The 13,368-nt window shown below is 49.1% G+C and overlaps 1 protein-coding gene across 1 annotated transcript in view; it reads right to left on the bottom strand.

The window, feature by feature from the left end:
* Nucleotides 1-11,781, bottom strand: part of LOC125728329 (adhesion G-protein coupled receptor D2-like) — a 35,483-nt gene extending 23,702 nt beyond the window's left edge. The window contains 14 exon segments of the mRNA XM_049005313.1: nt 1,512-1,567; nt 2,053-2,158; nt 2,904-2,983; nt 2,985-3,040; nt 3,134-3,268; nt 3,886-3,997; nt 4,597-4,863; nt 5,573-5,667; nt 6,165-6,287; nt 8,636-9,277; nt 9,525-9,776; nt 10,122-10,182; nt 10,416-10,533; nt 11,528-11,781. Coding sequence (XP_048861270.1) covers nt 1,512-1,567; nt 2,053-2,158; nt 2,904-2,983; nt 2,985-3,040; nt 3,134-3,268; nt 3,886-3,997; nt 4,597-4,863; nt 5,573-5,667; nt 6,165-6,287; nt 8,636-9,277; nt 9,525-9,776; nt 10,122-10,182; nt 10,416-10,508 — 2,078 coding nt within the window. The 5' untranslated portion in view covers nt 10,509-10,533; nt 11,528-11,781.
* Nucleotides 11,782-13,368: the final 1,587 nt, after the last annotated feature.

The raw sequence follows: 13,368 nt of genomic DNA, 5'->3' as shown, positions 1-13,368 counted from the left end.
ACCCCCTCCTGCTCCAAATTAACAGCGGTCTACATGACAGCTTCCTGGACCCCCTCCTGCTCCAAATTAACAGCGGTCTACATGAGAGCTTCCTGGAACCCCTCCTGCTCCAAATGAACAGCGGTCTACATGAAAGCTTCCTGGACCCCCTCCTGCTCCAAATGAACAGCGGTCTACATGACAGCTTCCTGGACCCCCTCCTGCTCCAAATTAACAGTGGTCTACATGAGAGCTTCCTGGACCCCCTCCTGCTCCAAATTAACAGCGGTCTACATGACAGCTTCCTGGACCCCCTCCTGCTCCAAATTAACAGCGGTCTACATGAGAGCTTCCTGGAACCCCTCCTGCTCCAAATGAACAGCGGTCTACTTGACAGCTTCCTGGACCCCCTCCTGCTCCAAATTAACAGCGGTCTACACGACAGCTTCCTGGACCCCCTCCTGCTCCAAATTAACAGTGGTCTACACGACAGCTTCCTGGACCCCCTCCTGCTCCAAATTAACAGCGGTCTACATGAGAGCTTCCTGGACCCCCTCCTGCTCCAAATTAACAGCGGTCTACATGAAAGCTTCCTGGACCCCCTCCTACTCCAAATTAACAGTGGTCTACATGAGAGCTTCCTGGACCCCCTCCTGCTCCAAATTAACAGCGGTCTACATGAGAGCTTCCTGGAACCCCTCCTGCTCCAAATGAACAGCGGTCTACTTGACAGCTTCCTGGACCCCCTCCTGCTCCAAATTAACAGCGGTCTACACGACAGCTTCCTGGACCCCCTCCTGCTCCAAATTAACAGCAGTCTACATGAAAGCTTCCTGGACCCCCTCCTGCTCCAAATTAACAGCGGTCTACATGACAGCTTCCTGGACCCCCTCCTGCTCCAAATTAACAGCAGTCTACATGACAGCTTCCTGGACCCCCTCCTGCTCCAAATTAACAGCGGTCTACATGACAGCTTCCTGGACCCCCTCCTGCTCCAAATTAACAGCAGTCTACATGACAGCTTCCTGGACCCCCTCCTGCTCCAAATTAACAGCGGTCTACACGACAGCTTCCTGGACCCCCTCCTGCGTCAAATTAACAGCGGTCTACATGACAGCTTCCTGGACCCCCTCCTGCTCCAAATTAACAGCGGTCTACATGAAAGCTTCCTGGACCCCCTCCTGCTCCAAATTAACAGCGGTCTACATGAAAGCTTCCTGGACCCCCTCCTGCTCCAGACAGACCATGTCTGAGAATCACCTGTGGATCCCTTATATCCACAGAGTCCAACATAACTACACCTGTGGTTGCCGCAAACGCCAAGATTCAGGTGTCCTGAGCGCGATTCTTAAACGGACACTTTATTTTAGTGACTCTGTGAAGTTGCGTTAGTTGAAACTCAAGTTGTCACTGTTCACAACAGACATTAAAACCACCAAAAAGACAGACATAAGAAAAGTAAATGGCCCTTGATGAAACTGCAACATCAGTATGCAGTTTGGGCCGAGATTAAGAGGCGAAAAGCTACTCACATGAGATTAAAATCCCAGAATGCACAGACGGGGTCATATTCTGTTCCTGGGAGATTCTGGGAAAATGAAATCAGAAAATTACATCAAAGCTCCCTATTGCTGAGTCAGTTTATGACATAAGGGTTTAATATTGGACTTGCAGTCCAGATCAAACCATAAACTAAAGCTGTTCATGTGTGTTTCTCAGTCTGTGTACTTGACCGTACTTGTGTCCTCATGTACCTGTTTTATGTCATCATCCATTGCCAAAGACCAGTTCCAAGACTAAGTACAGAAGTACGGAGGACGGTAAAAATTCCCGGACGTCGTTCTTGCCCCGCCCCCAAATATCAAGAGTTCTTCAGTTGCATCCTCACAAAACGAGACCAATCCCATGATTCATTGCGCTCCAAGTTAATTCCCAGGAATCAGAGTAGTAAGATTGGCCTTGCCAAGTCCACAAGTACGATCTTTGCCTTCTTGTTATTGAGAAACGCCTCATGTTATCGAAAGCCATGTGGACTCAGCGATGGGGACGTCAACATCAAAATGGTGGGCTCACCTGGTGCCTGTGTTGCAGGTGGAAACGTACGGCGGTGCTGATTCGCCGGCCCTGACCCAGAACCATGCTAGAGATGACAGAGGAGCCCAGGACTGCACCAATATACCTGCAGAGACAGTGAGGAAGTTGGTCAACTCCCACCCTACTCAAACTAACACCCATCCATCCATTCATTATCTTCTGCTTATCCGGGGTCCACCATCCAATTTATCTCGACTGGCCTCCATATATCAAAAAACACAGCATGTAGCCATGGAGCTCCAGGGTGAGGGAAGAGAATACCACAGTGGATTATTATCTAGGTTCCTGACCAAAATCCATCCATCCATCCATCCATCCATTTTCCAAACCGCTTATCCTACTGGGTCGCAGGGGGTCCGGAGCCTATCCCGGAAGCAATGGGCACGAGGCAGGGAACAACCCAGGATGGGGGGCCAGCCCATCGCAGGGCACACTCACACATCATTCACTCACACATGCACACCTACGGGCAATTTAGCAACTCCAATTAGCCTCAGCATGTCTTTGGACTGTGGGGGGAAACCGGAGAACCTGGAGGAAACCCCACGACGACATGGGGAGAACATGCAAACTCCACACACATGTAACCCAGGCGGAGACTCGAACCTGGGACCCAGAGGTGTGAGGCAACAGTGCTAACCACTGCACCACCATGCTGTCCTGACCAAAATATCATCCGTAATCCCATCCCTATTGGTGAATTCTCAAGTGACTATTAAAGAGTAAAGTATACTCCAGTATATTTGACTATGTGTAAAACTGTGAAGTATGTACATTAGTTTGGACAGCAGTGCCTACACAATAGTAACAACAGAAAACCCAAAACTTACTTCTGAGTACCGTCGCTAACAGCAGGAAGGAGGTTGATGTTGCCTTCAACAGGAAAAAGGCTGGTGTTTCCCATCTCTAGTGAGAAATGGATGGAGTGAGCCGTACCAGGTGTTCATCAAGGTGATCTTCTGGAAACCTGCGCATTGGCATCAAATGTGGGGTGAGTGAAATAGTACCTATTAAATCTGTATAGCTGAGTCACACTGTTCATATACTAAAGCTTCCATACCGTTGCTGTGTAGTGACTTCATCATCTGGGATGGGACCTCGATGCAATCTAGGCGGGACTCGTTCTCTGCTGCTGGCCTGCAGAAGCCACGAGTGCTTGTGTCTGTTTCCAGGCTTCTCTGCTGAACCTCCAACTCTGAGGAGAAGGAACAGAGAATCTTGCAAGGAGACCAAATAGACCCTGGTACATTATTTGTTTTTGAGACCTTCTGCAGGGACCAAGCTGGCTATTGGTATTACGGCTTTTGATAACGAGGGACAAAATGACGCCACATGAACCATTTGCTGTAATTTTTTTACTCCACTAGATGGTGCTCTCTGTTCAAAATAGGTGTTGGAGTAATTTATCAATTTATCACCAGGATGCCCCCAAGCACCACATGAAAGCTTCCTGGACCCCCTCTTGCTCCAAATTAACAGCGGTCTACATGACACATTCCTGGACCCCCCCCCCCCCCCCCCCCCCCCGGACATGTTCTAAAAATAGCACAACTCACCAGTGAGCAGCCTCTAAAATTTAATTTTATCCTGTTGCTATTCTTCTTTAATCACATTTGCATTTATATAGATTTGAAAATGACAATATCTAAAATAAAGCATTTAAAACATGTTTATTATACATGAAGTTTAGATAAGTTTAGGAGGGCGTTTCAAACTGGTAGCCCTTCGTATGGCTCAGTACCCGAGAAGGAGCTCTCAGTTTCAAAAAGGTTGGTGACCCCTGGTCTGTACTGAGGAGGCAGGGCTACTCACTGATGTTGTCACCGTTTATGAGAAGGTCATCATCTTCGTCCACTAGCAGGCTCTCGAGGTTCGTCACCAAGTGGTCAATGCTTCTGACCACAGCCATGGGTCCACTCACGACCTACAGTAAGGGAGCGTACACAAGGGGGCGCCGTGAGCAGCGTCAGAGGAGACCCCGATGGGATCAGCAGGGTGAGGATCAAAGCAACAGTGATTCTGAGTGTGGAAACGCTAACGGGTCGTTTGTGTGCTGGAGTCACGGGGAAGCTGCCCTCAGAGACACTGAATGAATGTTTGAAACAAGGCTGAAACGTGCCGCTTGGTATTAATACTTTTCATTGCACTTTCTGAATCCTGCTTCCAAATATTTTTGTTTGTACTCTTAGGCTGGCTCGTTCTTCTGAGAATAAACAATTAAATGGAAATAAATTATTCTTTCCTCCATATAAACACAGTCCGTATTGATTTCAAGGTGACTATCTCTGTTACAATCTTACTGTGTTTGTCTTTTCTGCAAGTTATTTGCTGCACTGAAAATGACAAAAGAAGGCCGCCTTTGGTGTTGGGGTCGGGGATTTACTTAGTTCTGAAGCTGTCTAAATCCTTGAGAAAACCTCGAAGTTTTGTATTGTGGGATTAAACTTTTGCTTCGCGAGTGACAGTCCTTTAGTGTTCCTTGGCTTTTACTGCCCTCTGGTGGTCAAATTCATGCCACATTACCTCCTTGACGGCCTCCCAGCCAGGCACGTTTTCTTGGTCGATCATCCTGTCCGCCACGGCCAGGAAGCTACTGCTGAAAGCGGCCGCTTCCTTCCGGCTTTGGTTGCCCCCGTTGACGACGTCAGCCGTGCGGCGTAACAGCTGGATTAGCGAAAGCACGTCGAAGGGCTCCAGCCCCCCTGGGCTTTCCTGCAGCGCCCTCTGGGAAGCATCCAGCACCCTCGCGCTCTGCTCCCAGCCAAGGCGTGTATCGTCGGGAAGTAACCCCTCCCCCGCCAGTACCCAAGGAGAAAGGAATTTGAGAAAGGGAGCAAAACAACATTTTACCGTGGATTGTAATGTGACATAAAATATTAAAATACAATTACAGTCAAATGTTTTTGCAAACCACAGGATTTACCACTTTTCCATTTATTTTATAAACTGCAGATTTTGTATTCTTGCCAAGCAGTGGAAAGTTGAGTGAAGAACTATAAATGAAAATATAAGTCAAATAAAACAAGTTCCCTTTATAACATGGAAAGAGTATGTAACAGTACATGTCTATCATCCTATTAACTGGTTGTGTGGTGATAGCAGTTAAATTCTAGGCTGTCCTTTGACTTTAAATGCACTAATTAACTGTTTCATGGGATGAAACAGAGCAGTATTTAATGTCCCTTGTAGAAAGAATGATTCAAAATTTCCTCTGCTATTATAACTGTTAGGAGGTTACTTTGATGAATCAAACATATGACATTTTCCTGCTTATAAAGCTACTCAAATGGTGAACATACTATAAATTTATTTGTTAGCAAAGAAGATTGAGTGTATTTTTGTTAAATGTTATGCGAGTAACATGCAAATGTAGAAAATCTCAGTATCTGCAAAAACTTTTGACTGGTAGCGTAAATATGAATACACATCATTGTCATCCTTCTTGCTGTTATGAGTGGTATTGAAATCGGATGCTGGTGATGGAGAGGCATGCCCCTACCAGGGTCCGGTTGGACAGCCGCATCAGCTGGGACAGGAAGGGGCTGGGCCCCCCCTCACGGGAGTCCCTCAGCTCTTTGATCTTCTGCATCCGCTCTGCAACAGAATTTGGACCAATCAGGACACAGGACACAACCCGGCCTTGAGTCGCCGCCACTCTCTTTCCCATTGGCCCAGTCTAGTGCTTCACCAATCGTTCTGTAAAAAGGTCATGAAGCCAGTGAGGAGCGAGGAAAGCCTTCCCCGTCGCCAGCAGGCCCACTGGCCTCTGCTCTCCTCCTTCCTCCAGTCCTTCATGAGCCCAGCAGATTTTTAGTTAGGCAGAGATCATAATGGTCTGACTCAGTGGTTCAAGCACTGATCAGTGGGCCCTACATTTACACATTTAGCAGATGCCTTTCAACGATGTATTTTTTTGAGAACGCAGGATCAGCCAGCCGGTCCCTGGAGTAATTGGGGGAGTTTAGGGGGCTTATTCAGAGGCCTAACATTGAAATAGGTCTGACCACAGGATTTGGACCAGCAACCTTATGAGTCTTAACCTGCTGAGCCGCACGAAAGCTCCACTAGAGGGCACCAGTGGGTCTGCTCACCTTGGCTGGTCACACAGACGAAGGGCAGTGTCTGCAAGCAAGGGACAGTGGTGAAATGCGGGGTCTCCTTGGGCGAGCGCCCGTCCAGGACCCGGCAGCCTGGAGTCTGGCTGGATCTCCGGCCTGTAGAGGGCAGCACAGCCATAAACTGTGAGACATAGCACTTAGCAGGTGTGAAGTACAGGATTAGAAAGACGTCTGTAAGCACAGTTGCTGATCCACCTGCTTAAAATAACCTTTGTATGGAAGAGTACACAGAGCTGGATTAAACACGAGGGCGTTAGCATTCACTGCTCTGGATCTTTACGTTATTTAAGGAAGCGATTCGTTAGGTCCAAACAGCATGAAAAAACCTGACACCTCTTAGTCTGAAGTGCTGAACACGGTCCAGACTGTCACAAAAACCGCAAAGATAAACGTGAACGATGCTAACGACGCCTATCTGAAGCGTCGCTTCCTGAATGATTCCTCCACGAAAGCACTGGGAATCCCCATGAAAGAAAACACATCTAAGAAGAGGTTTTCTTTCTTTGCAATAACTGGTAAACTGGTTTTCTCACAGGGAGCCTTAGGGTGCTGCAGGGTGACACTGACAGCCTCTACAATCCCTCAGAAGGTCCCCTGACTGGATGGTTTTTGCTCATCACACCACTCTCAGTAAGCGCTGGAAACTGAAGTGTGTGAAAATCCTGACATCGTGGCTGTTTCTGGGACGCTGGAATCACTGTGTCTCTTCGATCAGGCATGTCCGCCGTTCTGGGGCAGAGTCACACAGGAACTGCACCATGTCGGCACGCAGTATGGGCGTGATTCTGTCTTGGGGGGGGGGGGGGGGCAGTCTGACTGTGTTCATGAGCTGCTGTACCTGATGAGTGTATTTTAAAGGGCCTGTACACCCCAAAACTGAAAAAAATATATGTTTTAAAGTGCTATCTGTCCATCAAGGTTGGGGGGGGGGTATTTCTGGACCATGCTAAATGCTCTGGATCATCCTAAAACAAATAAACCTGCTCCCTCCCAGGGGTGTGGCGATGGGTGATCTGCTTAACCCCTCCCCCCCCACCATCCTGCGGAACACTCGTGAAAAGCTTTGGCCTGCCCACCAGAGACGTTCTGTTCAGTGGATGGATGCAGAACCAGACTTGCTGGCCACTTCCAGGCCCCCCCACTTACGAAGTGAGCGTGTAAACAGCATCGCTATAAACGCTTAGGGCCGGATACTATCCTGTCGGAACTCTTCCCTTTTATCCACTGAGTGTGATCTGAGGCTCTGGGGGGGGTTTGAGGGCCGGCGACAGCCAGGCCCCCCCTAAACACAGCCCTGCAGCCAATACCATTATGGCTAACGAGTTCTACGCCAGACGCGCAACAGTGCTAGTGACCTCCCTGCCTGGAAGTTCTCGGACATGCCACCCACATGAGTGGTTCCCCCCCTGTCAGCCCTCTCACGACCTCTCCGAATGCCTTCTGGCATGGTAGTGGGGGGTTAATGCCTCCGGGTGAGGTCAGCCAGAATAACTCGGCTGTCAAATGACCCGAACGAAAACAATGCCGGCGACCCTAACCCTAACCCTCGTGGTTACCTCGCGACTCAGTCCGGCTCATGCAGGAGCAGAAGCCCAAGGAGTCAGAGTGTAAACCAGCACTTCGGCAAATGTGATTTGATTCCCTGATAAAGGACCACAATGGATTCAGAAAGTTTCATTCAGGTGACTTTAGGACTGCAAAATGTGTGGGAATAAAGGAAATCTTAGTACTGCTTTAATAGCTTTTTTTTAATAAATATCTAGTACCCTGTGATAGACTGGCACCCCTTCCTGGGTGTACCACTGCCCTGTCCCCTGTGCTGCCTGCAATAAGCTCCAGCCCCCACTGGAGTGGTTGGAAGACAAATGGATGGATGGAAACACCTATTAGAACTACTCATGTCTGGTAACAGACCGCATAGCCTCCATCTTTCACGGGTGGATCAACCAATCAATCATCCATCCATCCATCCATCCATCCATCCATCAACCAATCAATCATCCATCCATCAACCAATCAATCCATCCATCCATCCATCCATCCATCCATCAACCAATCAATCATCCATCCATCCATCCATCCACATGCTGTCTCAGACGCGTACATATATTGCTAAATTATGATAACCTAATAACTATAGCTAGTGCTCCCTCAAACATCAAAAACAGATTTGTTTTTTGAGAAGCAACTTGATGACCTAAAGAGTGGTTGCCCAAACAGCGGTTTAAGGTTGTCTAATTTAGTAAGAATACTTTTCCCCAGGGTTTCAGGGGACTCATGCTGAAAGCTGATTGGCCTCTGAAGTGCTGCTTCTCCTGTCATTCATGAATTCAACGTATCATTGGCTAATAATAAGGTTGTCCCCTCCGTATGAATTATTATGTCCCTCTTAAGCCCCGCCCACCTGCTAAATTTGTCCCCCTCCCCTACATGTGCAGACATACCTGGGCACAGTATGGTAGCCTGGACCCGGCTTACATCAGGGTGCACAATGACGTTGCTGACGTCCCAGGTGAAGAGCGGCACGTGACCAATCGTGCCGCAGGCGTTCAGTGCCAGCACCTGCCGCTCCTCCAGCGCCACGTTCCACACGCTCAGCTCTGTCAAGTTGCCCACGAAGGGCTCGCTGAAGTTCCCGCCAAACGAATCCTGGTCCTGGCCAAGCACAAAGATGCCGGCGCCGTGGAGGTCGCGGGGCACGTCCCGCGGCACGTCACCAGCCTTGTCCGCATCACCCCTCTCGCCGTCCACATGCACAGCCCACAGGCTGTCAGCCCTGCGCCACGCTACGCAAACATGATGCCAGGCCCCGTCGTTGGCGAAGGAGGCCCGGAAAGGTCCGTGCTTCCCTTGGACGATGAGGGCCAGCAGAACTCGGCCGGTACTGTCCGGTCGACCCCGCAGTAGCAGCTCGTTGGTAAAGACCGGAGCTGCGTAGGAAAAGACCGTGGCCAACGCCGCGTGCCGCTGGTCCCACTGAAGCCTCACGCACACGCTCACCTCCCCCAGTGCCGGGAACTGGCCCCGCAGTTGAGCGTGGGCCTGCCCAGACTCCAGGGGGAAGCTCAGAGCCTGTACAGTCACACCTATGGGGAACAGAGAGACAATTTGGACCGTGTGACTGAGCTTGTATGGTTGTTACCAGGTGCAGGACACCTCACTCCACTTCCTCTCTGAAGCCCAATTGTATGTGTGACCATACCCACTCGCCTTGAGGCTGAATTAACAAGGCAGGTCTGAGACTGACCTTCAGAAAAGCCATAAACGTGGAAGGCAGTCTCACAGTGTCTGGTCATTGCATTGAACCAGCGGCATCGAGACGGACATACTCACGCTGCTCTGACATGACCAACGTGTCCCTGTGGTTTGTACTGGGGTCGATGGTCCACACCATCACTCTCAGGTCAGCAGCTCTCAGCAGCTGCAAGGTTCCGTCTGTCATGTCCTGGCGCCCCTCCGTGGGCAGGCTGCCAAACTGCGCCGAGCAGAAACGCTTCGCGTGTCCAAAGTCCAGCGAGGTGGTAAACAGCCTGAACACCATCTCTGAGTGGTGGAGCTGGAGTTGGGGTTTCCTCATGGCAGTTGCTAAATGAGAAGAATCCGATGATGTTTAACTCGTGTCCACGATTCTGGACGTGTACAAGTCCTCAGTCATGGTGCTTGACTAGGAGAGTCCCAGGGTGACTCACTATCTCAGTCGTAATCGGAGGTGTTGTAGGGTTATACGCCTTGTAATTAAGGAACTATAAATCACATGTTTGATGATTCTAGAACATATCAGCGGCACTAAGCTGGAACTAATTCATCAAATATCCAAATTGCAATAACATATTTATTGCAAACTGCAACAATATATTTTCTGCTGTGGGGGTGACTCGTAGCCTCTGTTTTCAGGGGTTAAAGAAGCCTTGGGACCATTCCTACACTCACCAGCAGAGTCCTGTCTTCTCGTATTGGCCCAGGACTGCGTGACCTCGCATTGTCCCAACACCTTCAGGATAAACGTCAAAATAGAAAATAATGTTTAAAAAGCGACATTAGCTCAATGGTAATGCTACAAGAGGAGGACAGACATCTGTCGTAGTTAATGCTTATTTACGAATCCTCTATTACAAAACATTTTTCGTGGCTAATGAAATCTGAAAAGTATACCTTAAAAAACAAGAGGTGATTTAGAATCACAGAAACACAGACATTCACTTTCTCGAATGTAGTAAACGTTACCAGCAAGATGAACACCAAGATGGCCGCTTTCAGTAAAACTCCCATTGGGCTGACGTCTGGCCAACTCCTATCGATTCCTTTGTTCTTCCCCATAAGTGCGTTTTAAGGTTTTTCATTACTGAGGGCAGAAGCGGACTAACATCAGAGATGTCCCACTTGAACCTCCTGATCGCATCCATAATCATACAGCACTCACAGAATGTCTTGCTTAATTCAGTAAAAGTATTTATTGGTTTTATGACAAAATCATTACTTTATTCTTTTGTTTACAAAAATATGTCACATCAGAGACAATCTGTAGATTCAAGCAGCAATAAATTCAAACTCAAATTATAGTTCTAAAACAGCTTTACTGAGTTAAATATTTCATTGACAAGCATCACTGGGTGCTTTTTAATTAGTAAGACCTTTGCAATAACATAAAACATCAAACATTTGTGTTTAGTATCACTTCGGGAGCCAGTGACTATAATCGCAATTAACAGGAAAATGAGAAGAACAAAACTGAACGAGTTCGTCAAAATTTTTTGACGCTTAATAAAAAGAAAATCTCTGTGAAGAAGATGCGTGCAAAAACGTTAAATGTTGCTTGTCAATGGATTTTTGTTATGAAATTTGCGACATTGTTACAGAATTAAGCACACGTCCTAAGCCTTCCTGTAAGGGCTGTATTTCACCTTTCCAGAACACCCATCCATCTAACATTTATCACACTTTTGTAACGGGGGTTGCGCTCTATTCCAAGACGAAGTGTTTCAAATGTAATTATGCGAAATAATACAACCTTTGTGAAACGCAACATCGTTAAGAAACTAATCGCAGTGAGCAGTTGGCGATCGATGATTCTACTGCGTCACACTACACACATAAACGGCGAGTCAGAGTCTCTCGCTGAGACTCACTAGATGCCACAGAGACTATGTCATGCTCGACAGCCACCCTCGACCCCACAGAAACCCCACAGTAGGAGACAGAAGAATTCAGCCGGTCTGCGTTCACAAGACGGAACGCGCTTAAATGCCGAAGGGGAGACAGACGCGGTCCCTGCTCAGTTCTACAGAGAGGAAAATCAGTCACTCTGCAGTCTAGCAGAAGAAAATAAACAGACTTACTCTTCAGTGCCACAGAAAGGAGGGTTCCTGACAGAGCTCCAGCACTGGGCCTCAGAGCGATGCTGGTTTTCAGCCTGGTTCCTGTCCCAGCCTAGATTGCCCTCTTCCCCAGCTACATCCCTGCGCTCCTGGGGAGCCCGCTTCCCGCACGGCGGAGGGGGCTGCTGCCCCATGCTTAATCTCCATCCCGTTTTTGTTCCCTGCCTGCCGGGTCCCTGATTCACTGCTTGGCTTTGTCATGCTAATGACGCTGTTTCCCCCATTCAGCAGCCCTTGCGTAAGCAGGGCCGGGACATGGCGCTATGAGGAGTTCATTGGCGTTTGTCCGTTTCTGTTTGGCTGGCGGCAAACCCACCATTCTATCTATAGGAGCCAATCTCTCTCAGTCAAAGTGCAGCCTTTCTCAATGGCTTCTGGTCACATGCCAGGCCAGGGCAGAGCAGTGCAGACAGAGCGCATTAAATGCAATGTATTCAGATGTACCAAGGAAAGCAAGCAAGGAAAACATGCGAGTGGTGTGTTTCTGCTCTCAAACGGCCTGGCGATTCTGTATTTAACATGACGACCTGGTAACCAACACTGATGCCAAACGTACAGCGTTGATATTCTCCTCAGTAAAATCACACACCATGTGAGTCAAGGATGCAAGAAAGAGGGGGCAAATGAGGTCTGTGGGCGCTGCTTTTCTTCAAAGAGCATCTCAGGAGTCTGTACTGCACACCTTAATGCTGATGAGATCCAATAAAACATCAATCATCGCTTAATTTGAGCAGAATTTCCTGTGTGCACACATTCGCTCTGTGGCCCATGACTTTGCACTTACTACCTCGTTTGAGCAGAGGTTCCCACATTAGCAAGAGGTTACACTACATGATTCGAGTCTCTGCCTGGGTCACATGTGTGCGGAGTTTGCATGTTCTCCCCATGTCGTCGTGGGGTTTCCTCCGGGTACTCTGGTTTCCCCCCACAGTCCAAAAACATGCTGAGGCTAATTGGACTTGCTAAATTGCCTGTAGGTGTGCCTGTGTGAGTGAATGGTGTGTGAGTGTGCCCTGTGATGGGTTGGCGCCCCATCCTGGGTTGTTCCCTGCCTCGTGTCCTGTGATGGGTTGGTGCCCCATCCTGGGTTGTTCCCTGCCTCGTGCCCTGTGATGGGTTGGCGCCCCATCCTGGGTTGTTCCCTGCCTCGTGCCCTGTGATGGGTTGGCGCCCCATCCTGGGTTGTTCCCTGCCTCGTGCCCTGTGATGGGTTGGCGCCCCATCCTGGGTTGTTCCCTGCCTCGTGCCCTGTGATGGGTTGGCGCCCCATCCTGGGTTGTTCCCTGCCTCGTGCCCTGTGATGGGTTGGCGCCCCATCCTGGGTTATTCCCTGCCTCGTGCCCTGTGATGGGTTGGCGCCCCATCCTGGGTTATTCCCTGCCTCGTGCCCTGTGATGGGTTGGCGCCCCATCCTGGGTTGTTCCCTGCCTCGTGGCCTGTGATGGGTTGGCACCCCATCCTGGGTTGTTCCCTGCCTCGTGCCCTGTGATGGGTTGGCGCCCCATCCTGGGTTATTCCCTGCCTCGTGTCCTGTGATGGGTTGGTGCCCCATCCTGGGTTGTTCCCTGCCTTACGCCCATAGCGTCTGGGATAGGCTCCGGAACCCCCGCGACCTGGACCAGGATAAGCGGTTTCAGAAAGTAGATGGATGCATTATGCTGCATTTGCTTACGTTAGGCAGTATTTACTTTACCACTACACTACTCTCGCACATGCATTTACATCATTTACATTTACGAGTGATTTATAGAGCAACTTATATAAGTACTTATAAGTCTCACCAGTGAATACATTCTGGTACT

The sequence above is a fragment of the Brienomyrus brachyistius genome, unplaced genomic scaffold (assembly GCF_023856365.1).
Source record: "Brienomyrus brachyistius isolate T26 unplaced genomic scaffold, BBRACH_0.4 scaffold237, whole genome shotgun sequence".
Lineage (NCBI taxonomy): Eukaryota > Metazoa > Chordata > Actinopteri > Osteoglossiformes > Mormyridae > Brienomyrus > Brienomyrus brachyistius.
Note: the sequence above shows the minus strand (reverse complement) of the source record. Positions and strands in the feature narration are given on the sequence as shown.